General features: G+C 56.3%; 2 protein-coding genes across 12 annotated transcripts in view; both read left to right on the top strand.

Moving 5' to 3' along the window:
* Positions 232-23708, top strand: PROM2 (prominin 2). Of its 10 annotated transcripts, XM_021087063.1 has the most exons (27): positions 232-319; positions 673-784; positions 1293-1397; positions 1962-2608; positions 3189-3238; positions 3637-3839; positions 3937-4057; positions 4788-4851; positions 5086-5175; positions 5465-5664; positions 6020-6094; positions 6863-6926; positions 7175-7334; positions 7671-7823; positions 8992-9115; positions 9663-9754; positions 9883-9967; positions 12322-12468; positions 12943-13014; positions 14000-14092; positions 14232-14285; positions 14619-14699; positions 14931-14999; positions 15651-15740; positions 15957-16063; positions 16419-16493; positions 16648-18487. In XM_021087063.1, exons 4-26 carry the CDS (start codon positions 2359-2361, stop codon positions 16480-16482), a joined length of 2508 nt encoding a protein of 835 aa, XP_020942722.1. In that variant the 5' UTR covers positions 232-319; positions 673-784; positions 1293-1397; positions 1962-2358; the 3' UTR covers positions 16483-16493; positions 16648-18487. The 10 variants fall into 10 exon arrangements, with proteins under 10 accessions (XP_020942722.1, XP_020942727.1, XP_020942728.1 ...); XM_021087068.1 differs by lacking the exons at positions 232-319; positions 16648-18487 and adding an exon at positions 22383-23708 and having other exon boundaries at positions 598-784; XM_021087069.1 differs by lacking the exons at positions 232-319; positions 16648-18487 and adding an exon at positions 22383-22637 and having other exon boundaries at positions 598-784; positions 16419-16489.
* KCNIP3 (potassium voltage-gated channel interacting protein 3) overlaps positions 24936-27819 on the top strand; it is a 94054-nt gene continuing 91170 nt past the window's right edge. Inside the window, exon 1 of one of the 2 annotated variants that reach the window (XM_021087060.1) lies at positions 24936-25679. In XM_021087060.1, the coding sequence (XP_020942719.1) occupies positions 25665-25679 (15 nt within the window). In that variant the 5' untranslated portion in view covers positions 24936-25664. Of the gene's footprint in view, positions 25680-25739; positions 27141-27819 lie in introns of those variants that run through there. The other variant, XM_021087059.1, reaches the window with a different exon arrangement.

Raw genomic sequence — 27819 nt, 5'->3', positions numbered from 1 at the left:
TTCCCTCTTCCATGCCTCACTTTGCCCATCTATCAAATAGGCAGATTCAGTATCTCCATCAACCCTCCTGCCCCTAGGCTAAAAAAGAGGCTTGGTATGGCTCACTTTTTTCTTGGCAGAACTCTTATCTTCAAAGTATATTAGAAACACATGAAAACAATAGCAGTAGCAACTGATTGGCTCGATTACAATAGCTGAGAAGAGGGTGGGGAGGAGGCAGGACCTGGGGGCCTGGGCTGCTTATTTCCCAAAGTTACAAGTGTTTCTAATCCTCCCGGGGAAGCTGGGACCTCCACTCTCCTGCTACTGGGAAGCCCAGGTCAAAAAACAATGAAGACTAAATGGCAGTTGCTAGTTGCACCACAGGTGGATTCTAGCAAGCTGGGAAAGGGCCCTTTCCAGCCTGCTGGCAGTAGGACTAAAGCTAGAGAGTCGAGTTTCTGTTGTGGCTCAGTGGGTTGAGAACCTGATACAGTGTCTGTGAGGATGTGGGTTTGATCCCTGGCCCTGCTCAGTGGCTCAGGATTGGGCGTTGCTGTGGCTGTGGCATAAGTCTGCAACTGCAGCTCTGATTTGACCCCTAGCCTGGGCACTTCTATATGCTGTAGGTGCAGCCATAAAAAGAAAAGAAAAAAAGAAAGTGATGGTCAGGGCAGTAATTCCTTCCAACAGCTCACTTTGGAGGAGGAGAGAGAAGAGGAGCAGGGGGCTCTGGGGAGACTAGCCCTTCCTGATGGCAGCCTCCAGGAAGCCAGCGAGCCCCCAGGGCAGGTCCTGAGCTCAGGTGAGTCAGAAGGGAAGGGTGAGCAGTGGGAACAGCCTGCCTTTAGCGATTGGGCACAGTAACAGGGCAGAGGGGTCAGGGGCTCCAGGGGAGGTGCTGGCCCTGGATCCCGGGACCTGAGGAGCACCCCCAGCCCCTTCCCTGCTGCAGCCTGAGCCTCAGCTCTGAGTCACCCTTTGATGAGGTTACATTTCCTGTCCGCACCCCGTTATTAACTTATTAACTGGACTCTTCCTTCTACCACTGCTTATTCTTGTCTTCTCCCCCCGCCCCCCGTTCCGGCTCTGAGAAAACTGCAGGGACAGCAGTGGGAAGGGTGGGGACTCAAACCTAAGTCACTTCTCTACCAAGGACCCCAGCGAGCAGCCCCAAACCCCTGTGCCCCTCACCCACCCTGACAACCAGGGCTGAGCTTGGGGGTCGCAGAGACAGACCCAGCTCTCCCTCCAGGGCTCCCGTGGGGACTGCTATGGAAACTCACAAGGAATTTCTGATACTTCTTTGAAAGCAAGGAACACATGTTTTTTGCACGCAAATTAGGAAGCACAGATGAGCAGAAGAGGATGAAAAATTGCCAAAGATGCCACTCAGAGGTTTTATGCCTTCATTCCAGGTATGACTTTGTAATCAGCTACTGGGACTTGTTAGTGCGCTGTGAGTAGCTTGCAGGTCAAAAGAGTCATTTCCACATCATTTTCTTTAATGACTGCCCACTGTGAGATGCTCATTTTCCCAATCCTTTCACGGTGGTGGTGAAGGGATTCATCCGGCTGTGCCCTGTATCATGAATAACGCTGATGGGAACATCATCCATCCGTTTAACAATATTTCCCCACGACCTGCTCAACTATAAGTTCCCTCTGGGTACTGGGCTCACAGCCATCGACAAAACAGAGGCCTGTGCAGGCACATCTCTGGGCATATTCTTGAGCGTTCTGTCATGACTGGATGATGGGACATTGCTGGGCGGAAGGACACACCTTTACTGGGATTCACCCTGCAAAGGCCAGTGCCCATCTGAGTGGCCCCTCAGAGAGTCGCTCTGGACACAGCCTGGTGGCCTCTCTGGCCCAGTTTGGCCTGGCAGAGGGCCCGGGCATGACTCGAGGGGACAGAGGAAGCTGGGACATGAACCTGGTTGCTTGGGCCAGAGCTTCACCGATGGCTGTTTTCCCAGGCTCTAGGTTTGGCTGCTGAGTCTGGGCACATAGTGTAAGAGTTGAAAGTGGGCCATCCTAGATAATCCAGAGGAGCCGAGGTGCTTCCCTCGCCTACTTCAGAGGCCGCCCTCGCAGGAGCATCTGCGGAGGGCAGAGTGCCCAGGCTCCCACCCCGGGCCCCTGGGGGCGGGTCCGGACCAGGCCCTGCCCCCACCCCCACCCCCCAGCTCAGGCCTCCGCCCCTGCCCTGGACGCTCTCCGGGCGGGTGCCCAGGTAGCCCAAACCTGTCGGGCCGGTTTCGAGAGCGGCGGGACCGAGTCTAGTGTAGGATGCATGGCCTGCCCTGTGCGCTGCCCGCACTCACGGCCGCCTGAGCCCGGACCCGACCTGCCCGCAGCCCACCGGCCGACCCCATGGTGCGCGCGCCGGGCCTCCTGGCGCCCCTGCTGGGCCTGGGCCTGGGGCTGGCCCTGAGCCTGCCGGGGGCGGGCGCGGCCGCCGCGGACTGCAGGGCCCTGGGTCGGGTGGAGCGCCTGGCGTTCACCCCGGCGGCCAGGGCCCGGTGGCTGGCCCCTCGCGTCCGCGCGCCGGGACCCCTGGACTCCCTCTACAGCACCGTGCGCCGCTTCCTCTCTGTGGTGCAGCTCAACCCCTTCCCGGCCGGTGAGTGTGCCCCTTCCCCGGGAGGGCCTCCGTGGCTATTGGGTCCCCACCCTGCACCCTAATTCCTCCTCCACCGCAGGGCGCGCTCACCCTTCGCAGGCACTTGGAGGGCAGGGTCCCCAACGCTCGCCCCCCCATCTTCCTCCCAGAAGCTCTGGGCACCCAGGACATCACCTCCCTGAGTCACCTTGGGCAACCCCCTTTCCTCTCAGAGCCTCACTTTCCCTGTCCTAAAGTAGAGGAAATTACGTGGGAAGTGCTGGAAGAGCTGGATGAGATTTTCTCTGGGTCTGGTGGTGCTAGGGATTGGGAGGACCAGGAGGGGCTGCAGGACCCCTCCCAGCCTGTCCCCTGCTTCTTAGGGAAAGAGCTGCTAGACAAGGTCCTTTCTCAGCCAGGCTGCTGGCTTCCCTGGAAGGTCCAGGAGGAGCGGTGGGCCAGCCACACCCTCCAAAGCCTTCCCGGGGTATTGTGGTCCGGGGAGGACCGCTTCTGGAGAACCCACCCTCACCTGGCAGTGGGGGTGGACACAGGGCTAGGGCAACCGCTGTCCCCAGATCCAGCTTGACTCTTTCCCTAGAGTTGGTAAAGGTCCTGCTGAACGAGCCGTCCTCTGTGAACGTGGATGAGGTGAGCACTGGCGCTGCTCCCTGGGGAGGGAGCTCAGGGTGAGTGCATGGGGCAGAAGGGGAAAGGCCTCCTCAGCTAGGCTTACTTTGCTGGGTGACCCCCAGGGTGGGGTCTCAGGTACCTTCCCCTCTTCTGACTTCACACCACAGCTCAGTCCTTAACTGGCCGAGGAGTTTGCAGTGAGCCCCACCTCTCGGAGTTCAGTTCCCCCTTTGTAAGATAGTAAATAGCAATAGGCATTGTGCATCTCTCAAAGTTCAAGGAGATGTGTATGATGTGCCTCCTGCCCCTTCCCCCCATCGGGCCTGTGCCTCCTTTCCCTTCTGGTTTCCCGCTGGCATCTCAGGAGCTGGAACAGGAGGGTTAAGACAGCCCCTCTGCCTTGCTGTTCATCCCAGGTGGTGCGGTATGAGGCAGGCTACATGGTGTGTGCTGTGATCGCCAGCCTCTACCTCGCGGTGGTGCCCATTGTAGGGCTCTGCTTCTGTTGCTGCCGTTGCCGCCGGCGCTGTGGGGGCAGAGTGAAGATGGAGCACAAAGCAATGGCCTGTGAGCGAGGCACCCTCATGGCCTTCCTGCTGCTGACCACCCTCGTGCTGCTGTGAGGGGCGCCCAGGTCAGGTGGGAGGTGTGGGCTGAGGCCCAAGGGGCCCCCCCGGGCATCCAGCCAGCCCCTTTCTCCTCCTCCATCCCCTCAGGATCGGTATGGTCATTGCCTTTGTGACCAACCAGCGCATTCATGAGCACATGGGTCCCAGTGCCGAGGCTGTGTCTGAGACTCTGCTTAGCCTCCGGGGTCTGGTCTCCGATGTCCCCCTGGTGAGCACCAAGTGACCCCTTACCCCCACGTCCCCCGGTGTAGGGGCTAAGCAAGACAGAATAGGGTGGGTCCTGCAAATTAGAAAGTGTGTCCCTTTCAGGAGTTCCCATTGTGGCTCAGTGGGTTAAGAACCTGACTAGTATCCGTGAGGATTGATCCTGGGCCTCGCTCAATGGGCTAAGGATCTGGCATTGCCATGAGCTGTGGTGTAGGTTGCAGACGCAGCTTAGATCTGGCATTGCTGTGGCTGTGGCATAGGCCAGTGACTGGGGCTCGCTGTGCCTCCTATTTCACCTCTAGCCTGGGAGCTTTCATATGCCCCGGGTGCAGCCCTAAAAAGAAAAGGAAAAAAAAAAACAAAAAAAAGTGGAGTTCCCATTGTAGCTCAGCTGTAACGAAAAGTCTGGCATTGCCAGGAGCTGTGAGCTCTGGCGTAGATTGCAGATGCAATTCGGATCCTGTGTTGCTGTGGCTGTGATATAGGCCAGCAGCTATAGCTCTGATTTGACCCCTAGCCTAAAAAAAAAAAAAAAAAAAAAAAAAAAAAGTGTATGCCTTCCAGCATGCACATGACTGCCCCCTGCTGGAGGCTTGCTGTTATCCATAAACGTACCCACAGTATCTTCAGGACGCCCTGCTGTCCTGGGTCAGGAAGGGCTGGGGAAAGGACAGGAGAGGGGCTGTCTGGGGACAGAGAAAGAACATACTTGTGACCCTGTGTTTTCCTAGGAGCTGCAGGCCATGGCACAGCAGTTTTCCCTTCCTCAGGAGCAAGTCTTGGAGGAATTGGATGGTGAGGGTTCCAGCTGGCAGTCCCTGCCCAGGCCTGCCTTGGGGACGCCCTCTCATCCCCTCATCCCCTGGGAACACCCTCTCAGAGGCAGGGATCGGGCCCAGCTGAGCAGCGCAGCAGCCCCCTGCTGCAGGACAACCCTGGGGAGCCCAGGGGAGGATGGATAGCCTGGCAGGGGGTGGGGTGGGTTAGGCTTCTGGGGCCCAGCCCTATGGACTGCCCTGTGCTCTCCAGGTGTCGGCGGGAGCATTGGGAACACGATCCACACCCAGCTCAAGAGCACAGTGTATGAGATGCTGGCCTCAGTGCTCAGCCTGGGCCAGGGTGAGAGCCTCTGGGGAGACAGGCCCTGCCCTCACCCAGCCTGCATTTCTTATGCCCCTTCAGCAGGCCCCACCCCTGACTTTCCCACGGCTTTATCCTAGGGTCCCTTCTGGCATCCCTGCCCACTCCTGACTTAGTGTGCCCTGGGGCAGTCTCCACCCTAACTGCAGAGATTAATGACCTCTGGTCCCTCAGGTGGGGGCGGGAAAGACATTCTGCCTCTCGCAAGGCCTCCGAGGAGGCCACTGGTAGCAGTGCAGACTGCTGAGTCCAGAGGTGGGTCTCTCAGCCCTGCAGGTCTCCGTGGACCACCTCCGAGCCCTGAACGCCACCTCCGTGGAGCTGCAGGAGGGGCAGCGGACCCTGGGGCCAGCTGTCCGGGGCCACCGGGAACGTCTCCTGGCCCTGCTGCGGGAGCCCAGCTGCCAGGGCTGCGCAGAGGCCCTGAACAGAGCCCATGCTCTGGAGCTGGGAGCCGACTTCAACCAGGTGCTGGCCCAGAGCGGAAGCCCCTTGGAAGCTGGCTGCTCCGGGAATCCTGGGCAGCCTGGGTCCTGGGTATTTCCTGAAATGGACTCCTGATCCCTCTCCACGCACCTAGGGTTAATGGCCGTCAACCTGGCAGCTGGGCGAGAGCTTTCCTGGGCCATGCGCTGTGCTGTGAGCCTCATGTGGATTAGCTTCTTGAGTTCTCACTGCCACCCAGGGTCTTTGGGGCTATAATAGTCCCCCTCTTGCACACAAGGACACTGAGTGTTCAGAGGCCTCTGCCCCCCCTTCTATCCCTCCCAGGCCTCTCTGTGGACTTTGTCATTATACCCCCCTACCCCCTAAACCATTTCAGGTACCCTCAGTAGACGATGTCCTGCATCGGCTGAAAGGTGTCCCAGAGGCCAACTTCTCCAGCATGGTCCAAGAGGTGAGTGCCTGCACTGGTCTCTCTGACTTCTCCCCCATGTACTTGGGAACTCAGATGCCAGGGGCCTCAGTTACCCACTTGGGGGTGGGAACCCAGTTGAACATAAGACTTGAGTCAAGTCAGGGCCTTATCTGCCAAGTGGTGCCCTGGGCTGTGGGCTCACAATGCTGATCCTTGAGAGCACACGGTCTGATGGGGAAGGCAGGCCTGGAGCTCAGAAGGAAGAGTTAGGGCCCTCAAGGGGTTGGGGGGTTGGGGCTGGGGATGGCAAGGCGCAGGCTTGCAAGCTGAGCCCCTGAGGGCAGGCAGGCTCTCTTGGGTGGAGCCCAGCTGTGGGGGGAGGGTGCAGCGTGAGTCAGCACCTGTGACCCAGGGCCTGGAAAATGCCAGGGAAACAATGAGTCAGCTGTGCTAGGTGACTAGAGCAGAAGGTTCCAGGAGGAAGGAAGTGGGAGCTGAGGCTGGAAGAATAGGTTGGAGCTGGACTTTAAGGAAAGAGACCTGGCAGTTGTGTGCAGAGTGGCTGAGAGTCTACTGCAATAGTCTAGGCAAAAGGGGTGGGGACAGAAAGGAGCAGTGTTTGCGGGAGTTGGCTCAGGCCAAACCAAAGGGAGGGGAGAAGAAAGCATTGACCAAGAGCAAAGGGAAGCTGTTTCCTGATTTCCTGGGTGGGGAGCACCAGATGGGGTTGCGTTTTCTCTGGACCTGTCCCCAAGCTGGGACACCTGGGCAGAGAGCAGGAGGCACAGCTGCATTTGGTTCCTGCAGGAGAACAGCACCTTCAATGCCCTTCCGCTCCTGGCAGCCTTGCAGACGGCTGATGTGGTCACAGGTGAGGTCCCGCCTGAGGGGCTGGGCTGGCTGGCTGCCCAGGATGCCCCCACCCCACCCCCACCAAAGAGGCTTGTTGCAAGAGGAATGGGGCAGTGGTATGGAGAAGGTGAAGGCTGTCCTCTTGGCTGGGCCTGGACAGAGAGTGGACCACCTCTGTGTGTCCCAGATGTTCTTCCTGTCCATCCATCTCCTCCCTGGGCCCCTGGGTGTCTTCTCCATCCCATATGCCCCTGCTGCTTTGGGCAGAGCTGAAGAAAGTGGTGGCCCAGCAGCCTGCAGGGCTGAGGACCCTGGTGGAAGCGTTCCCAGGCTGGGAGGCGGCTTCTCGCTGGAGCCGGGCACTGGAGGAGGTGGAGCAGAGCAGCCGCCCCTACCTGAAGCGGGTGCAGAGATACGAGAAGTACAGGTGCCTGGGATCCTGGGGGGAGGGGGGTGGGATGGGCAGCTCAGCTTCTCAGCCACCCAGTTTCTAGCCCTCATCACCCTCCTTGTACTAAGTCCCTGCTTCCATTTAAGCCAAGATCCTGACTCATTGGACCTTGGTGTCCCCACCTGGGCAGTGTGCCCTGAGGATCTGAGCCTGGGGACCCAGTAGGAATAGTGGGGCCTTAGGAAGCATCCACCCCACACTGCGTAAGCCCCAGCCTTGGGGATCTGGTCCTACCCAGCCACTAGATCCTCCATTGGCCTCTCCTATGCCCATTACCTTCCTCTCAGTGACACTCCACCTTCTCCTCGGCAGGTGGATTGTGGGCTGCGTGCTGTGCTCCATGGTCCTGCTTGTGGTGGTCTGTAACCTGCTGGGCCTCACCCTGGGCATCTGGGGGCTCTCTACCAGGGAGGACCCCAGCCACTCAGAAGCCAAGGGCGAGGCCGGAGCCCGTTTCCTCATGGTGTAAGGAGGGCTTGGGAGAGGGGTAGGGTTTCTCCCTGCTGGGCTGGCATGTTGCTCTCTTGCCTATGGATGGAGCCTAGTGTAGCTGCAGGAGCCAGTCCTGGGACTCAAGAGACTGAGCTCTAGTTCTGCTTCTGGGCCAACTTGCTGGGTGGCCCTGGGCAAATTAGAACCCATCTGGGCCTTGGCGTCCTCACTGGTATCAAAGGGTTGGCCTAGAGCTGGAAGGGCAGATAAGCAGTGCTTCCCCTTCCCAAACCGGTGGCAACTCTAATAATCGATGAGCCTGGAGACAATCTCAAAATGCTTCTTAACCCAGCATCTGCAGCACCACTCATAGGACATGACCACCAGAGATAGAATCTGTTGGCTATTCTCAGACTAGTCCCATTCTAAGGCCGGGGCTGCCTCATTCACTTATGCAGGTTGGTCATGCCAAAAGGGTGCCCAGCCAAAGGCTCATGTGAGTGAAATCCAGCCTGCATTTCACCCTCCAAGCCTTAGACCCCAGGATGGGACCATGCCCGTATCACAGAGAAGCCCTGGTCAGCAGCACAGATCCTACCTAGATGCTCCAGGTTGCTGCCACCCCTGCTGGAGGTCATGGCTGGCCATGTCAGGTGGCCCTGTTGAGGCTGAGCTCTGGAGCTGATCACCTCCATGTGCCCTAGGCCCAAAGGCCAACCCGCCTGGCTCCTTGTTTATTTATTTTTTTTGGCCATCCTGTGGCATATGGAGCTCCTGGGCCAGGGATCAGATCCAAGCCACAGGCGTGACCTGCAGCTATAGCAATGCTGGATCCTTAACCCACTGTGCTGGGCCAGCGATTGAACCTGGGTCCCAGCACTCCCAAGACGCTGCCAATCCCGTTGCACCACAGTGGGAACTCCCATCCTGGCTTTTTGAGCAAAGGAGTGGCCCTCTCCTCTAGGCTGCCAGGGCCTGCCAGGGGACTGGCTATGTGGGGGGTGGGGGTGGGGGGACAGTCAGCAGTTCTGAGTCCTCACTCCTGCCCTGGAGGCTGAGTCCTCTGAGCTCCTTTCCCTAAAGTGGCCGGGGGCTGACTCACTGACCATGCTGGCCCTGGGATGGAGATGGGGGCAGAGGGTATGGTCCAAGGCTACCTCTCACTTCCCTCCCATCTCAATCCTGTCCTCACCTTCCCCAGGGGTGTGGGCTTCAGCTTCCTCTTCTCCGTGCCCCTCATCCTTCTTGTCTTCGTCACCTTTCTGGTGGGCGGCAATGTGCAGACGCTGGTGTGCCGGAGCTGGGAGAGCGGGGAGCTCTACGAGGTGGGCCTGCCCTGCTCTGGGACCCAGAGTGGCGTGGAGACAGATGTAGGCAGAGCAAGAGGTTTAGAAGGAAGTGGGAGCCTAAGGGGGCAAGAGGGAGAGAGACAAGAGGAATGATGGAGATGGGGAAGGGGCAGAAAACCAGCAATAAATAAAGGGTGAGAGAAAAGAGCCAGCAATTCTGGGAGGCTGTCCAGCCCCCAGGCAGGGACCCTGAGGGGTGGCACCCAGCCCTGAGCCCCTTGATCTAACGCTGAGTCTGGGAACTGGGGTTCCTGGTTCCCTATCACATCCAGCAGGGGAGCCGAGATGCTGGCCTGGATCCTCTGCCAGAGACCAGACTGGCCTCCTCCTAGAGATTCATGGGGAATGTCCCTGCCAGGAGTTAGGGTCCAGGGGTGATTTGAGTTAGAGGCAGGTTTGGGCTGGAGTCACAGAAGTGTGTATGGTCTGGGCTGTGCCAGGGCGCTGTGGGACTAGGCCTTGTGCTGGGGTGGCCTCACCCCCCAACTCCAGGCCCATCCCCTACTCTGTGCCCCATCCGCAGTTTGCAGACACCCCAGGGAACTTGCCCTCATCCATGAACTTGTCCCAGCTTCTCGGCCTGAAGAAGAACATCAGCATTCTCCTGGCCTATCAGTGAGTGGGAGGCCTGGGCTGGGGGACGGGGTATGAGGAGAGGCTGAAGTGAGTGTCCCATTAGGGTGTCACCAGCCCCCACCTGCGCTCCTTCTGTCTCATCTCCTACACCTGTGATTCCTCCTCAGGCAGTGCAAACAAGGGGCCGCACTCTGGAAGGTCCTGCAGCTCAACGACTCCTATGACTTGGAGAAGCATCTGGATATCAGCCAGGTGAGAGAATCTTCTGAAACACCACGGGGAACCCCTCCTGCAGATTCCCCCCTTTTCTGGTCGTGCTTTTGTGGAGGGGTCATCCCCTTGAACCCAAAAAGTCTGTAAGAGTGATTGAGGTACCTCACAGGCAGAGGACTCAAGTGCCAGCTTAGGGCCTGGCCTATGGCTTAGAGCCCAGGGAAGGTTCCAGGGTGTGTGGGTGAGTGCGTGCATGCCTGGAGGCAATGACCAGCTCTGAGCGCTGTGCTCTGGGAAAAAGTCAACACAGCTGAGGTTGAGGCCTGGACAGTGAGTGAGAGGGCTGGGGTGACCAAGGCCAGGCATTGGTTGGGATGCTCTAGTTGGGAGTAGGGAGGTTGGGAAGGGGGTGTGGTAGTGGAAATGATGGTGATGAAATTGGATACCACTGGAGGAGGGGTCACCATAGCCCCCGCCTGAGCTCACACAGCCAGTAGGTAGTGGCTGGATCTGAACACCCACATCGCCACCATGAGCCTGTTTCCTAATCACTGGACTTTGCCAGAACTCGGTTTGTAGAACTATAGAGACTTCTCCACGCTGGCAAGAGACAGTTCTATAACAAAGAAAAAGAAGAGCTACCTTATGAGAGGAGAAGTACTCCGAGCATGTGGTTCTCCTAGGGGTGCACAGAAGCTGTGAGCCCTGCCTCCTTTCCTCCCTCTGTGCCTAAATGAGGGAAAGGGGAGCTGCTGTGGCTCTGGGGCCCCCAGGAGCCCTTCCCCAGCATATCCTGGGAAAACCCACATTTCTCCCACCTGCCTCTCTCCTTACTCCTCCTAAAATGCTGACTCCTTGTTCTGCATCCTCTCCAGAAACCTTCCAGCTGCTCTTGAACCCACCACTAGGTCCTGGCCCACAGGGTAGCATAGCCCAGTGGTCCAGATTTCTGTCCCAACCCCCTGCCTTGAACTGTGGAACCTGAAGCAGTTTCTCTAATGCCGTAGCAGCCTCCTCCTTCAGCATCTCTAATCTGATGAGAGGTCCACCAAGCAGGCGCTGTCCTCATGCGAGGCCACAGGGTGCAGACTGGCCAGGACAGGCTGTGGCAGGGGGCCTGGGCGGTCCAGGGAAGGGAGGGGTTTAGGTCACAGAAGAGTCTGGGCAGATGGGGCTTCAGGTCCACAGGGACTGGGCAGTGCTTGGGGGTCATCTGGTAACATACCAAGTGTGACCTTAGAAGAACTTGTCCTCCAAGGAGATAATAATGAGCTGACGATGCAGAGGTAAGTAAGACAAGGTGTGCTTTCCAGGGCACCAGGAGGGCTCTGCCCACCTTCAGACGTTCCCTGTACCTGTTACAGATGCTGCTCTAAGGAACACCCCCCACCCCCCGCCCTGACAGGATGGGCCTTTTCTCCCTCTGGGCAAGGCGGTATCAGGGATGGGGAGAGGGGCACCGAGCTGGGCTCCATCCTCTGATGCTCCTCTCTAGCTTCAGTGTCTCATCTATTCAACACCGAGGCTGAATTTCATGCCCTTTAAATCTCTCCCAACAATGGTTGGAAAAGGTCGAGTCCTGTTTTAAACTGTGCTCTGTCTTAGAGGTGTGATTGTGTCTATTCACTCACTCATCCATTCATTCTTACACATTCAACAAACTTGTACCACACCCACCACATGAGAGCCTCTGCTCTAGAAACTGAGGATTTGGTACAGAGTGGGCAGACAAGGTGCCCCCCACCCACTATGGAGCTGATGGCCATAAACAAGTACCCAAATAAGAACATAGCAAACAGGAGTTCCCACTGTAGCTCAGTGGTTAATGAATCCAACTAGGAACCATGAGGTTGAGGGTTCGATCCCTGGCCTTGCTCAGTGGGTTAGGGATCCGGTGTTGCCGTGAGCTGTGGTATAGGTCACAGACACGACTCGGATCCCCTGTGGCTCTGACTCTGGCATAGGCCAGCAGCTACAGCTCCAATTAGACCCCTAGCCTGGGAATCTCCATATGCCGCGGGTATGGCCCTAAAAAGACAAAAAGACAAAAAAAGAAAAAAAAAAAAGAGCATAGCAAACAGGTGCAATGAAGACCTCAACACATGGCGATGTGATCGGTGGGCCAGGGAAGCTGTTTTATATTGGATGGCCTGGGAAGGTCTGTGTTGCTGTCCTGTAGCCAGATGAGTGCTGAAGAGAGAGGGGTCTTGGTAGGGGTGAGTTGGACTTGGGGGGGTGGGGTGGGAAGCAGAAGCCTGCTGGGAGCCTGTCTGGAGCCATGAGCATTCAGAGTGGGGGCCCTGAGGGCCAGGTGACCTGTCACCTAGGATAGCAGCTCTGGGGTCCTGGCTCAGCCACTGGGCGTAAACCCACCCTGCCCCCTTGCCTCCTAGTACACGGCCAAGCTGCAGCAGGAATTGCAGAAACTCGAAGTGGAAGTGAAGAATCTGGAGCTGCTGAGCCCAGCTGCCCGCCAGGACCTGCAGGCCCTGCAGAGCAGCGGGCTCGAGAACATTCACTATCCCAGCTTCCTTGTCGAGGTCAGCAGTGGGTACCACAGGCCAGACTGTGGCAGAACACAGGGGCCTGCGAAGGGAAGGGAGGTGGGAGATGTCTCGACTTGCCTTGCCCTTCCACCTTCCCTCAGCTCCTCTGAGGGTCCGTGGGGCCTCTTCTGTTGGCCCCAGGCCAGGTGGTGTTACCACCTGGACTGGGCGGAAATGAACGTGCCCCAGCAGAGCAGCACACGTCGCTGTTCGTGGTCCTGAAGCCCGTTGCTGTAGCTAAGGCTGGTGGGACATCACCTCTCCATTGGTTTACACCAGAGGGCGCCTCACTTTTTTTTTCTTTCTTTCTAATGGAAAAGGTCTCATATATCTCACAGCTTCAGGTCAAACCCGCTGTGACTGATGTATCACAGTAGACTTAGCTGGTGTGGGTACTTTTGAAAAGACTGGGAATTCAGGGGCTGGGAGAGCTGAGGTTCACGCCCTCTTGGCTTCTCTTGTCTCCAGATCCAGAAGCCTGTGGTGAACACCAGCATGGAGAAGCTGGCCCAGGAGCTGGAAGGACTGTCCCAGACCCAAGTGAGAAGGGAGCAGAGACCCCAATGGGCAAACAGAGGACTGAGGACCCCCACCCCTGAGGCTGAGGCTGTGGGTGCCTGGCTAGGATGAAGGGCTTTGCAGTGTCAGTCCTGACTCGATTTCTACCCTCGATTGGCTGGGTGGCCCTGGGCAAATCATGCTACCTCTCTGGGCCTTCGTGTCTTCATATCTACAAGTGGGTTATTCCCCTACCTCAGATTGGGTAAGGCAACTGGTCTGACATTTGGGCAGGTGTTTCTAGGGGCTTACTGCTTGTGGAATCCACTGACACAGGTACTGTGAGGAGAGCACAATAGATCTGGACAAATGCCCTCTGCAAACTTAAACTCTACTTGAAAATAGCATTTTGTGTTTATAAATATTAAGAGTTAAAAAACGTTCTATTCAGGGAGTTCCCACTGTGGCTCAGTGGTTAGTGAATCTGACTAGGAACCATGAGGTTGTGGGTTCAATCCCTGGCCTTGCTCAGTGGGTTAAGGATCTGGCGTTGCTGTGAGCTGTGGTGTAGGTCCCAGATGCGGCTTGGATCCCGCGTTGCTGTGGCTCTGGCGTAAGCCGGCAGCAACAGCTCTGATTAGACCCCTAGCCTGGGAACCTCCATATGCTGCGGGAGCAGCCCCAGAAAAGTCAAAAAGACAAAAAACAAAAAAATTGTCTTCAAAACATCTCATAGGCACTCCCGCATCCCCCCTTAATGGGTGATGGGTGGAGCAAGGCAAATTTGTCTGTTTCAGCAGGTACCACTCTTGGACAGTTTCTATGGCATCTAGCGAGCTACGGTGGGACCTAGAACTTGGGCTCAGGCCCCCAAAGCTAGATTTGGCCCAGGAGCTTAAGGAAGCCACAGTCTTCGGCCTTAAGCCCATTTCCCACCTCCCTGTCTAGTTGAACAGTTTGGTAAAGGATGTTCTGGCAGGGCTGTCTTGGCCCAGGCACAGTGCCATTCTGATCTGTCTCCCCTCAGGGCAGTTCTCTGCTGGGGCAGCAGCTGCAGAAGGAGGCCCAAGGGCTCAGAAACCTCCATCAGGAGAAGGTCCTCCCCCAGCAGAACCTCTTGGTAAGTTTGGAGGCCCAGGGAGCTTGAGACCGGGGTTCCAGGGAGGAGAAGCAGGGAGGGGCCTAACAGAGGGAGGGGTGCTGGGCAGACTTGCTTCCCAGTGATCTTTTCCCCTAACCAGTTCTGATCTCCTTCACAGGCTAAGCTCAACCTCAGTGTCCAGGCCCTGGCGTCCTCTGCCCCACATCTCCAGGTGGCTGCTGGCGATGGATGGGGGGTAGGGGGTGGAGCAGGTGGGCAGCAGAGGGAGGAAGGAAATATGGGCCTGGGTGTCTTGGGATCATGCCTGCTCCACCTGGTCCCCTTGGAGGTTGAGGGTGGGGTAGGAAGAAATGAGGGGTGTGGCAGATCCTTGAGGACTGCTATCTTTGGTCTCTGTGTCCTTAGGGTCTAACCCCCCCACCCAACCCCCCTCCTAGGTGAGTGTGTTGTACATGGTGTGTTGAGTTCACAAATGCATGAATGAATGAGTGGCAGTTCCCTGACTGAGCAGGACACCAAGCTGAGCCCCTCTCCCTTCCCCCAGCTGGAGACCTCAGGTGTCCTGGACAATGTCACTCACCTGGAAGGAGAGCTGCCAGCCTGGGCCATCCGTATCCTGAGGAATGTGAGCGGAGACGATGGGGCGGGGGCAGGGGCAGGGGGCTGCCTCAGAGCCAGAGGCGAGTTGAGGGGTTCTGGTACACGGGACTCTCACCCTCAGGCTCCCCCAGCTCTGCCCCGTCACTGTGGCTCTCAGGAAAGCCAGCTCATCCTGTCCTGATGGTGCCAGGCCCCAGGGGGCAGGGGAGCTGACCCTGGGACTCCTACCAGCCCAGGGTCCCTCTCTTTCTTGCAGGAAAGTGAGTGTTTCCTGACCCGGGAGATGGGCTACTTCTCCCAGTACATGGCCTGGGTGAGAGAGGAGGTGAGTGGGGGTTCAGATCCTCTGACAAGCTCTTCACCCTCTGCTGCCCCCGGGGTGCCCTAGGCCTTCGGCATTGAACCCAAACTCCCAAACCCACCATCTGGCTGGCTGCCTTCTGTCCACTCAACCTCTGCTACAGCCCTTCTCTGAGGCCCATGGGCCTGGCTGGCCATGGCTTTCTAGAACCTGCTGTCCACACCTGGCTCCCTGCCCTTCCTCGTGCTGGTCCTCTTGCCCAGCCTGTCTGAGGCCACCCAGCCCTTGAAATCCATCTCCTCCTTCAGGCTGTCTGCCCCCACCACCATGTGCTAGGCCGGCAAGGGTCTTCTTTAATTGTGATTGTGTCCGTGCATGCATGTGTGTGTGTGTGCGCGTGTGCACAGTGCACAAACATGTGTTGCCTCCCTGTGAGAGTGTGATGTAGAGAACAGCTCTGGGCACACAGTAGGAACTTAACACTGGCTGGTGACTGAGTCGGGGGGAGGATGAATGATGAGATGACGTCAACATGTCTTCACCTCTGTGTGTCTGTGCACAGCTGTGCCCTGGCTCCCCATTGTGTCCCTGGGCCCATCTGTGTTCCTGCCAACCTCTCTGAACACCTGTGGGTCTGGGTGTCTTGCATGGACCTGCATCATGTTGCCACCACAGGTGACCCAGCACATTGCCACCTGCCAGCCCCTCTCTGGAGCCCTGGACAATGGCCGTGTGATTCTGTGTGACATGGTGGCTGACCCCTGGGTGAGTGTCCCCCAGTTCATCGGGGCTGGTGGACATGAAGCCCCCATGGGAAGGGCAGCTGAGCAGGGCCCTGCTCCAGGCCTGCCCCCAGTCCTTCCCTCCAGCTCTGAGATTGCTAATCCACGCCCCTCGTGGAGTCGGGAGGAAGGGGGTGCCAGTGAGGTGGGAAGATGCCGCTGCCCAACCACCGTCAGCTGACCTCACATCCTGTTCCAGAACGCCTTCTGGTTCTGCCTGGCCTGGTGCACTTTCTTCCTGATACCCAGCATCGTCTTTGCTGTCAAGACCTCAAAGTACTTCCGGCCCATCCGGAAACGCCTCAGGTGAGGCTGCCAGGACTGGGGATAGGGGTGGGGGCAGCAGGGACCCAGGAAGTGGTCCTTTCAGCTACTGGGACTGGCCCCCTACCCCACTCTCTCTTGAGACCCCTGGGTAGGGGATGTTTGTGCCTGACCCTAAAGAGTCAACAAACTCTGAGGAGCTCCAGGGCCAGAAAGTTCTTCCATGTGTCTGCCCCAAATCCTTCTTGCTGCAACATATCCCCCAGACAGCTTTTGGGAACTCCTCCTCCCCCTGGAGAGCTCCTGAGGCGAGAAATTCCAGGCTCTGGTTTTGTTGCTGTGTGGGGCTGAGGGTCTGGCCCTGGGGCTCACCCACTCCTTCCCTGCGATGCTGCAGCTCCACCAGCTCTGAGGAGACACAGCTCTTCCACATCCCCCGGGTCACCTCCCTGAAGCTGTAGGACCCCCGTGAGTAAGTTTCCCTACCCCCTTCACTCCTTGGTGCCGGGGTGGGGGTGAGAAGGGAACGGGGGATTTGGGATCAGGGGTCTCTAGTAGCGGGAAGGTTCTGGGGCTTGGCTGGGACTGACAGGCCTGAGCTCGTCTCTCCCCTCCCTCCCCTTCAGTCTTAATCCAGAACTGGGAGACTTGTCAGTTGCAAGGTGATGCCCGGGGCTGCCTTGGCCTGGACCAGAGGACTTCTGTTGCTCTTGCTGCCCAAGCCCAGGCCAGCATCCAGGCCTGGATTTGTCCCCCGATTCCTGTTACCTGACCCCATCTTGCTGTTCCCTTGGCACCTCTTTCTGCTCGAGACTCTTTCATTCATTCTCACAAACATACTTTACGTCAGTAGAGGCTCAGAGCCAACAGGTTCTTCCAGGTGTCTCTCCCTTATCCTCCTTATGCAGTGTGTCAGTGCCAGGATGAGCCTTTTCTCTGCTGGTGGATCCCCCTCCTCAGCCCCTTGAGTGGGACAAGGCCCTGCCCACCCTTACTCTGTCCCTCTGTCCCTCCCCCACTTCCTCTCCAAGCTCCCTGCCCCCTTTCCTCCTCTGGCCCCTCTCTGGCCCCTCTTCTCTCTGTCCCCTTCCAAGCCTTTACATCCCCCCCAAAGCCCTTTTCCCCCTTTGTCACCTCTTTACCTTATCTTGCTACCTGCTGGCCCCCAGGCACCCCTCCTGCCCAACCACATTAATCAGGTAGAGCCAGCAAGCAGGCCAGGGGCCATGGTGGCCTGGGCCTGGGCTGGCTGCAGACTCTGCTTCATGGCCCCTGAGCCCTGCATTGCTCAGGGACTGGGGCCCTCCATGGGGGCTGGCCTGGATTTCTGGCCCCAGTGTGGGCGGTGAGGGAGGCCTGTACCTTGGCCTGCAAATCACGTTGCTCTCTGTCCCTTGGCTCCTCTCTGAGCACAGGCTCCCTGGGAAGCAACCTGGAACGTGGGCTGGAGCCGGGGCTCCCCTCTGGCTCCCTAGAAGGAGGCCTTTTCGAAAGCCCCCACCCAGCTTTCCCAGGAGAGATCTGGTGGCCACAGCAGAATTTTGTACTGTGTCCCTTCTATCCTGTGCACATGGTCTACTGCTGTCCCCAGTCCATCCCTATGCCCTCCCTGCGTGCTGGACCCTGAGTTCCAGAAATGGGAAAGAGGAGAAGAGAGAGGAGGAGATGGATAGGACCCGGGATCCATTAAAGTGTTCTCACTTGGCTAAGCCTTGGCTCTTTCCGCTCTCCCAGGCTAGGGCCTTGGATGCGGTTGGTGTTTAATGTGTGTTTTTGGAGCAGAGAATCTAAGACCTCCTTTTGAGTGTGGGCATCCAGGGGTTACCCCAGCAACCAGCAGGTGGGGAGTGGGGCTCTCATCTGGGAGCAGGCAGACCTGGCTTCACATCCTGGTCTAATGTTTGGCAATTGAGGCACCTTGAACATGATCTGAGGGCCCCTAGACCTCAGTTTCTCCATCTATAAATGGGGAGAATAGTCATAGGTGCCTCATAGGGTTGTGACCATGTATGGAAATCCCATGGCAGGGGCCTGGCGCAAAACAAATACTCAAAAGCTGCTGCCTTTTTTTTTTTTTTTTTTTTCCATGACTGCCCTGTGCCAGAGCAGAGCTGGGTCTAGGTAGATACAAGCAAAGGGAGAGATGGGTCCCTGTTCAAAGGAGCAAAGCCCTTAAGATTGTAATCTGCCAAGTTTCAGGCAGTGTCTATTTAGTTGCAGCAACCAATTTGCTACTAGAAATTGGGATGGTGCCTATACAATATTGTCACTATTGCAGGCACACTCTCAGAAAAGCATTCTTGAATGTAACACAATTCCCTCTTTTTGGCTTTTCCAAGAGAATGTTTGGCTTACTTTTCATCTGTTGCCCTGTGTGGGGAGCTGTGGCACCCTGTATTTAAAGAATAAGATTGATGGGATACAAATAGAAATAGAAAATTATTAAAAATCATTTCTAGTTCTGTATCAAAACTGTATTTTATATATTTGAGAAAACTAAGTATAGTTATTTTAAAGTCCAATAACTCCCTAATATGGAGGCTCTGGGAGTCTGTTTCTAGTGTCTGTTATTTCTCTTGGTTTTTGTTAGTGTGATCTTGTCTCCTCACATGCTTGGCAAAAATTGAGCACCAGACATTTTTTCTGAAAACCTGTAGAAATAATTTGAAGCATGGAATGCATAGATCTTGCTCCTTGAGGATTATGTTTACATCAGGGAGTTGGCTTAGGATCCTGCAAACCAGGTTGTTTTTTGTTTGTCTGTTTGTTTTTTAGCTGCACCCATGGCATATAGAAATCCCCAGGCCAGGGACTGAACCCATGCCACAGCAGTGATAACACAAGATCCTTAACCCTCAGGGGTCCCAACCCAAAGCATGAAAGATTTTCCAGGTACCCCCCTGCTCTTGGTGGATCTAGTTTTTACCTACTTAGTCCCAGAGGCTGTTAAGAGCTCTGCCCAGCATCTTTGCAGTAGCTTCTGGAATCGGCAGACCCCCAAGGGGGAAAATAGCCCCAGGTGCCAGGTTTAAATCTCTGGGCTTCCTTCTTTTCCCAGATCTTGACACTCTAGTTTTTTTACTGCCTTCTTTGCTCCCTGATGCCCCTAGTCAAACTCTACGAAATATTTTTTTGAGCAGCTTTTAGTTGTCCTCAGCTGGGAATTTAGTCCAAATTATCTAGTCTAGCATGATCGGAAGTAATAGTCCTTAAGAAATTAACTGATCTTCCCCTTATGAATTTGGAAAGGCTGTCACTCATTAAATTCAGTATCCAGAAACCTTGGCCCAGCCAACTGAACCTGGACTTTTCAAAGGGTCTCAGTTTGGAGAGTGTCACTGTCAACTCTGGTAACCTGGGGGTGGGGCTGGTACTCTATACGTGACAGACAGAAATAGCCACAGAACAAAATATATTGGAGTTCCTGTTGTAGCTCAGCAGGTTAAGAACTTACCATAGTGTCTGTGAGGATGTGGGTTTGATCCCTGGCCTCACTTGGTGGGTTAAAGATCTGACATTGCCATGAGTATAGGTCACAGAGGTGGCTGGAATCTGGTGTTACTGTGGCTGTGGCGTAGGCCTGCAACTGTAGCTCCAATTTTATCCCTGGATCAGGAACTTCCATATGCTGCAGGTGTATTGTAAAAAGAAAAGAAAATTACAAATATGCCCAGCTTTAAAATACGGGGATCCTAAAATGCTCATCCTACTTTATGTATGAAACATAGCTCCTTTGTGGTCACAGTCCTATCTGTTCTCAGGACATTCCCTGAGGGGGTGGGGATCCTTATCCTTGTTTCACGGTTGAGCTGAGGCAGCTCTGAGATGCTCTGTGGCTGATTCAGGGTCCCCTAAGTTGAAGCCCCACCAGACCTTGAATTCAGATGCCCTGATCCTGGCACAATGCCAGCTACATCCCCTGTGGGTGTGTGGGAGGGAGGCTCTATCTCCAAAGAGCTGTGATCCAGGTGTCCCTCCTATCCCTGTGGCAGGAGGGGTGACAGATTGGAGGCCCTGGGAGTTCTGCCAGCCTGGCCATCCCAGAGAGAAGACCCTGAGCCATGCGTGGCAGATTCTGCCAAAGAAATGACACGTGAGTCAGGGAGTCAGGTGCCAGGTGGCTGCCAGGGTAGTCCTGGCTGGCTCCAGGTGTGTAAAAAAGGGCCCGCCGTGTGGCCAGGGACCCACTCAGGCTACCTGAGGGGACAAACAGTTTCACTTATTGTTCTCTGAGTATAAATCAGGAAGTGGGTTAAGCACTTCACACGAATTCACTACAAGATAGGCGCTGTTACTCACCTATTTATTGTTGAGAAAACTAAGGCTCAGGACTGGATGTGGGCCAGGCGGAAAGGGTGCAACTTACCCCAAAGAATCAACTGACAATGGTGGCACTTTTTAATTCAGGTGATACCTGAATTCTCGGGTATCAGCCTGCAGCCTGGCTCTGAGTGGTCAAGGACAGGTCCTTCTTTTCACCCTGGGACCCAGGGCCCCTCTGCTCTTAGCTCCTAGTGCCCCATCTCTCCAGGCCTGGATGCAGGTACTGAACTAGGAGGCTGAAGCCTGGTCCACACCCCACGTGCTGCTGGAATGAAGCCCCTTCTGTGTGGCCCCCAGTCCTTCCTTGCATTTCCTGGATGTGCCACCCCCAGAGCAGCTAGCAGTCACCCATCCTACAAATTGAACACCCCAGCACCTGGTAAGGGGAAGGCGGGGGGGGGTACACAGAGATGACCCCACCCAGCCCCTGACCTTTGCCTGCCAGCGATGCAGCTTTTAGGCAGCCTGAGCCCTATTTAGTCATACCTGCCATGCTGAGGGTACCCAGGAGTCAGCTATGAGGTTAGGGGAGATTTGGGGGAGGTAAGCTGAGCCCAAGGGGAGGGGTGGGGGACCTACCCTTCACATCAAGCCAAAAGGAAGAGTATTTATGTATGTATGTATGTATTTATTTTCTTTTTAGGGGCCGCACCTGTGGCATACGGACATTCCCAGGCCAGGGGTCAAATCAGAGCTGCAGCTGCTGGCCTATACCACAGCCACAGCAATGCTGGATCCAAGCTGTGTTTGGGACCTACACCACAGCTTGCAGCAACGTGGGATCCTTAACCCACTGAGCGAGGCCAGGGATCAAACCTACATCCTCATGGATATTAGTTGAGTTCTTAACCTGATAAGCCACAACTGAAACTCCCAGGAAGAGACTTTAAAGAGAGCCTTCAGGGAGTTCCCATTGTGGCTCAGCACGTTAAGAACCTGACTAGTATCCATGAGGATGCAGGTTCGATCCCTGGCCTTGCTCAGGGGATTAAGGATCCGATGTTGCCACAAGCTGCAGTGTAGGTCGCAGATGCAGCTTGGATCCAGAGTGGCTGTGGCTGTGTCTGTGGCTGTGGCTGTGGCTGTGGCTGTGGTATAGGCTGGCAGCTGTAGCTCAAATTCGACCCCTAGCCTGGGACCTTCCATATGCTGCAGGTGCAGCCGTAAAAAAAATAATAAATTCTTAAAAATACTAAAGGGAGCCTTCAGAGAGCTCCCGGCATCCCCTGCAGTGTGAGAATTGCAGCAACCTGATGTCCCAGCCTTTCTACAAGGTCTAAAGAGCAAGGACAGGCTGGCTGTTCTGCTGGCAGAGCCAGGGAGAGAGAGGGCTGCTGACCCAGATGAGTGTCTCCTGTGAGGGGGGTCAGCATGGAGGCTAAATGGAGGGTGGACGGCCCCAGCTGAGGGAAGGCGGAGCTGCCTGTGGTGTTGGGGCTCCGAGGCCCACTGATGTGCACAAGTAACATACCCCGGGCACAAGGAAGACAGGGAGGTGCCTGATGATGGCAAGGCTCTGAGGACCCATGGAGGTGCCCACAGGAGCAAGAGCAGTAGCTTCAATCCTCTGCCAGACCCAGAGCGCAGTTCAGGATGAGGCCCCACCTCACTGAGCTGGCAGAAGGCTGGTGCTACCCAGCAGGAGGGCTGGCCTTGACCTTGACCAAGGCCTCAACCTGAGCTGAGACTGTTGTGTGCTGTGAAGTGAACCACTGTATCTTTGTAGCGGGTACATCCGGGCCTGCTGGCTTTCCACCTTGCAGGTGGTCAGGCAGTGGAAGAAAGTTCCAGAGCCAGTGGAAGACACACAGTAAGGCTGCATCAGGTGGCTTTCCAGTTGCACAGCTGTGCTGGCTCATGGTGACATGTTCATGGCGTCCTGGGGTGGGCTGTTTGGGGGCAACAGACATTTCTCGGGGCCTCCACAGGCCTGGTGAGACCCACCTCCACCTAGAGGAGATGTTCTTCATCAACAGGGGCACTTGGTGGGACCCCAAAATATACTGAGCACCTCTGTCTGACTCTCTGTGCCCTTCAGCCAGCGGCAGGCAGAACTGGGGCCAGAAAGGGTCTGAAAAAAGATGCAAGCTGAGGACTCCATGAAGCCAGGTTTGAACTACCTGAGGAGGAGGGATTTGAACTTGGGCCTGGAGTGGAGCGGACTGTGAGCAACAATCAAAGAAAGTCCAGAAGACCCCAAGACTTGTGGGTAGGGATGGTGTGACCCCCAAGGCAGCTAAGGTGGCTCGCCACTGCCTTCTCAAAAGTGATGTATGCAAAAAAAAAAAAAAAAGTGATATATGCAGATATGCAGATGTTGTAACATAAGGAAACTCAACCTTCCTCCAGGCTTGAGATGATCCCTTCCTTCCCCCTTTTGTGCACGTGGATCAAAAAAGAATTTCTGGATTTGTATCAGGGTGAAAAGAAAGAAGTTTATTGAGCATGGTGAGGTGGAGAGAAAGTAGAGTTTATTGAATAAGAAACACTGCAAGTGCAGCAGGATGACTTCCTGATGATCAGGGAGAGCCAATGCCAAGTACATGGTTGTGTCTGTTTTTATAGCCCAGGGAGAAGAGCGGTCTCTTGATAACCTGCTGACCTGCTGATTGGTTGGGGAAAGAGGGGTCTTACGATACACTTGCTGGTTGGTTGGGGGTACATAAACCCCCTATAGGACTGGGGTGAGGAGTGGGCTGTGTACCTTTCCTAGAAGGGAGGAGGGCAGGTTACTCTAAGTGGGGGAGGGAGCATTACAATGAGATGGGGTGGGGTGATGATAAGGGTCTGGTCATTCTTGCCTTGGTCAAAGACTTTGGGTTCTAGCTCCTTGAAGGAGTCTTGAAGCCCAACATCCCTTCCAGATGTCCTCATCCTCGGGCTCCCCACCCCCCAGTATGAGGAAAACCATAGCTGAAGCCCATCATGCTGAGGTTCATGGCTGACAAGGCAAGGTCCTTGGGGCTGATGCATGGCCAAAGAATCTCTGGAAACTCCCATACAGTCTCAGGGAGGGTTTGCCACTGCCCGCATACCCACACCACTGTTGGACCCACTGAGGCCCAGGTGGGGAGCCCTGCTCTCCTGTCCTTTTTCGTTCCTGCCATCCCCAGGGGCCTGTGCGGGACCAGCTGGGAGGGCTCTAGAAAAGCCCCTGCCGAGAGTGGGGGGATGAGAGGCAAAGAGCACGGTGGGGCACCCTTCGAAGTGTGTTTTAGGAGGAGGACCCCCTTGGTGGCAGCTGCAGTGGGAGGTTCCCCGGGCCCAAGGGTGTAGGGGCCCAGGGGAGGGCAGCTGCCTCCTTTCATTATAGCTGAAGCTCATAAACTTGTTAATTCAGAAGGAAAGCCTCTCTGGGTAATGGAAGCTCAGCCCTCAGGGCAAACCTGGGGTGGGGGAGGGCTTCTCTGGTTCCACCCCCGCAGACCAGGCCATAATTAAGGCCAGGCCTGGCCTGGGTGGCGTGATTGGCAAGTTTCCAAGCCCATGTATGGAGCATGGGGCGGGCGGGCGGGGGTGGGGTGTGTGTGTGTGCAGTTTTAGGCCTGTGCTCACTTAGGGCTTTGTCACTTTCTAACCTAGGACCTTGGGCAAATCCATTAGCTTTTCTGGGTCTAACCTTCATCAGCTGCAGAGATAATGACATTTCCCTCCCAAGGCCACTGTAAGGACTCAGCAGGCTCAGGAAGTCCCTGCTTGCTCAGAGCCAAGGTCACCAGGTGAAAGGCCCCCAGGCTCTCAAGGAGCTCAGCCTCTACTCTGACCCTGACTGACAGCTGCAGGGGGCTTGCCCTCACCTCTTCCCAGTGCGCAGCCAGGAGGGGCATCCAGTGTCCTCTGAGTCGCTGCCCAGTGTGAGGCCCAGGCGGGCCTGGAAGTCCAGCCGGGCCAGACACCCTGGGCCACCTCTGCTCAGGAAACAGTCCTCCTCCCTCCATGGGTCAACAGCTCCAGACTATTTTTTTCCTGCCCAGGATCTGAAAGTTGAAGCTGATTGGCTGCCTCAAAAAAACCCCCCAAAACAAAACAAAAAAATGGAGAAGGGCACGCAAGAGCTCCTGTGCAAGCAGAGGAGGGGGTGTCTCAGGGCTCTGTTTCCATGGGAACCAGTGGCACAGGCTGGCTCTCTCCTCGGGGTGCAGAAAAGGGAAACTTGGCAGATGTTTCAGGCACCTGGCTCCTGGGAGGTTTCCCTGGGGACTGAGCAAATGCCCAGGAGTCTGCCCTCCTAAGGGGCAGGAAGGGACCCCTTCCCCAGGATGCTCAGGGGCTCTCACTCCTTCCCTCCACCACCAGGAGCTCTGGCCAGGTCCCTCAGCTGCCCTGATGTGGTCCCATTCCGGACCCACACACTGGGGACAGATGCCAGGCCACCTGGAGAGTGTTAAGGAGCTCAGGGCTGGGGTGGGCTCTCCCATGGCAGGCAGAGCCCCTGAACGGTGAAAGGAGATGGGTAAAGGTGGGCATAGATGAAGCAGGTGCAAGACCCCTGCCTGTGACCCACATAATGTGCCATGGTAGCCATCACCATGGCGGGGGTGGTGGTGGTGGCGGTGGTGGTGAGAGGGCCCAGCACCCAGAATGTCCCTACCAGGAGGATATTCCAGATGCCAGGGGTGCTCAGAGGTCATCTGTAGGGTAGCTGGAGGGACAGCAGGGAGCCCCCTCTCCGCAGCTCACCTTGACTGCAATGGCCTCAGCTCATCTGGGAGGTCATGCCACCTGGGGTCCATAAGAAGGGGCCAGTAGGATGAGGGAGGGGCTGGCCTGTTCTGGAAAATGCTCTGGGAGGCTCTCCAGGCCCCACTGCTGCCCTGCCCCCTACTAGGACAGGAACTTGTGCCTGAGCTCCCCTCCCCCCAGCCCGGGCTCTCTGCACCCCCACCTCCCTGTTCCAAGGTCGGGGAGCAGAGAGAGTGTGGGTTAGAGAAAGACAGTTGGGGGGAGGTGGCACACAGAGACACCTGGTGACAGGGAAGAGGGGACACTGAGAGAACCGGACTTCGACAGGCCAAGAGGGCGATGTTAGGAACGATTTGTACGGAGAGTGGGCCAGAGAGCCTGGGAGAGACGGAAAAGATGAGAGCGAGAGACCGGAGAGGTTGAGCGTGGAGGGAGGCAGAGCAGAGGGGGTGGAGCGTAGTGTAGACGCGCGCACGGAGGGAGGGTGGGCAGGGGGCGGGCGTGGAGCCGCCAGTAACAATTACGTCTGGATCCAAGCAAACATGAGGCGGCTGCCAGCCCGGCGGCGGTGGCGGCAGTCCTGTTCGCCTCGACTGCGTTCAGGGGAGGCTGGCAACAGTTTCCTCCAGCGCCCAGGATGCAGCGGGCAAAGGTAGGAGCTGGGGTGCTGGGCGTTCGCCTAGGGCTGGGGAGCGGGGGCTTCTGGGGGTTGCCCTGGACCAGAGAGCCTTGTTGTGCCTCCTCCTTTGACCCCATCCCCGGATGTCCCCTGTAGGGTCGCTTTTAAGAAAGTAAGTGCTGGAGTGCCCTGGCTGGGAGGCTAGACTCCTGGGGTCCCCTTTGGACCTTAAGCGTCTGTGCGGAGGAGGAGCCTGGGGTCGGTCACGTGGTTAAGTTATGGGGCAGGTGCCAGGTGCTGACCCTGAGCCCACCGCTGTCGTGTAGGGGAAGGGTGAGTGCTGGGAGAGGATGTCTTAAGTTTCAAGGCTGGTGGATAAGTGCAGGTAATTAATGAATGCCCACTTCCTAAAGGACTCTGAGACCCCTGCCTGGGACACATACTGGTAGTTCCAACTCTGTGGGGCTGTTGGGAGATTGGAGAGAGATGGTGTGAGGAGAATGCCTGGGATAGAGTTCAGGACATGGTGGCAAGGTGATGGGAAGGATGAAGAGTAATGAAATGCAGAAAAACAAAGGGAAGGAAAATAAGCTGTCCCCCAGAATACAGTCAATACGTGGAAAATGTGTATTGATGCCTTGTCAGCTCCCCACATGTTTGAAACAGTCTTCCTTTGGAAGGAAGAAGAAACACCAGAATTAGATCTGACTGCTTGTAACAGAACAGCCCAAATAACAGTGGTTTTGAACAAGGTTGCTTGTGTTTCTCTGTCATGCTGAAAAAATTTGGAGGGAGGTAATAGAGGGCTGGCACGGAGGCCCCACAGTCAGCAGGGACTAGGCTCCATCTGTCTCAGCAGGGGCTCTCAGGATCCATCTGTCTCACTGGCTTCCATTCTTGAGGTTACCTTAAGGTCCAAAATGGTTGCTGGAGCTCCAGCCAGCACACACAGGAAATAGAAAGAAGTAAGGGCAGGAAAAACCCACCTCAAATCAAGGTTTTGTGAATAAGGAAGAATGGATACAGGGCTGGCATCTGGCAGTCTCCCCTACCCAGCCCCCTAGAGATATATGCCCGCCTCTGTCACCCACGAGGACAAGCAGCCCAGAGTGGGCTTGTGGCTGCTGGCTCCAGGCCACCGTACCCCAGACCACAGGCCACCCCTGGTCTTTCTGGTCCATCTCTCAAGGGTGCCAGGAGAATGGGTAGAGCTGATGACATGAAACCCCATGAGCCTGGCAACAGGGCATGTGGAAGAGGTATTTTATCTCCTGTCCCCTTAAATCTCCCCAGCAACCTTCAGGCTGGTAGGACAGAAGGAGAGAAACTTAGCACCTTGTCATAGGCTCACACACTGTGTGGTCACTGCACACACATGCTGCGGCAAGCACAGGTCTCATGGATCCACAGGCATCAGCATAAGCATGCAGTATGCACAGCCACGCCATGCGACCACCTATAGCGGCCTGTGAAGCACAAGCTGCGTGCACTCAGGTAGGATTTCTAGAGTCAGGCTGCATGCAGATGTCCCTGGGCAGGGGACAGTCCTCCTATCTTTCCTGTGCTGGCCCTACCTGCCAGGAGGCTACTCCCTGTCCCTGCCAGGGGGGTGGAATGAATGGTTCAAGTCCTGCAGGTGCATCTGGCCCTTCCCGAAGCCCTTGTGACTCCACACTGCCCTCCACCATAACCAAGCCCCAGTGGCTGTCACTGTGCCTGCTGGTGGCCTTCCTGAAACTGACCTGGCCAGAGACTGGAACTGGTCCTACACCTTCTGGTCCTGGTGAGGCAGGGACAGTGACACTACCCGGTGCCTCTCCAAGGTCGGCTGGGAGATTGAAAAATCACCTTCCTCTGTAGCGGCAATAGGGACTATGGCACAGAGCACAGAGCACAGGCTGGGAGTCGGCCCCCCTCACCCACCCTCTGCTGTCTGTCACTGTCATTTGTGGATCCTCACAACATCCCGGGGGCGGGGGGCGGGTAGGCACTGCCACTTCCCCTTGTGCAAATGTGAGGCCTAGGGGTGGCAAGGCTTGTGCAGACAGGACATGAACTCCGTGAGCTCTTATGAGAAAGGAGCAAACAGAACCCATGGCCGGCTGCAGCAGGTGTGGGCTACCAACCTGGTCCTCATGGCCTGGCATGTCCACCCTCTACCTGCCCAGGTTCC

Source organism: Sus scrofa, chromosome 3 (genome assembly GCF_000003025.6).
Source record: "Sus scrofa isolate TJ Tabasco breed Duroc chromosome 3, Sscrofa11.1, whole genome shotgun sequence".
NCBI classification, from domain to species: Eukaryota; Metazoa; Chordata; class Mammalia; order Artiodactyla; family Suidae; genus Sus; species Sus scrofa.
Note: the sequence above shows the minus strand (reverse complement) of the source record. Positions and strands in the feature narration are given on the sequence as shown.

Bases quoted from the DNA above. Each gene is read 5' to 3' on its own strand.
- PROM2 (XM_021087068.1), top strand. From the start codon at position 2,359: ATGGTGCGCGCGCCGGGCCTCCTGGCGCCCCTGCTGGGCCTGGGCCTG. The intron at 6,927-7,174 runs GTGAGGTCCCGC...TGCTTTGGGCAG, and splicing joins GACGGCTGATGTGGTCACAG to AGCTGAAGAAAGTGGTGGCC. The intron at 16,064-16,418 runs GTGAGGCTGCCA...GCGATGCTGCAG, and splicing joins CCCATCCGGAAACGCCTCAG to CTCCACCAGCTCTGAGGAGA.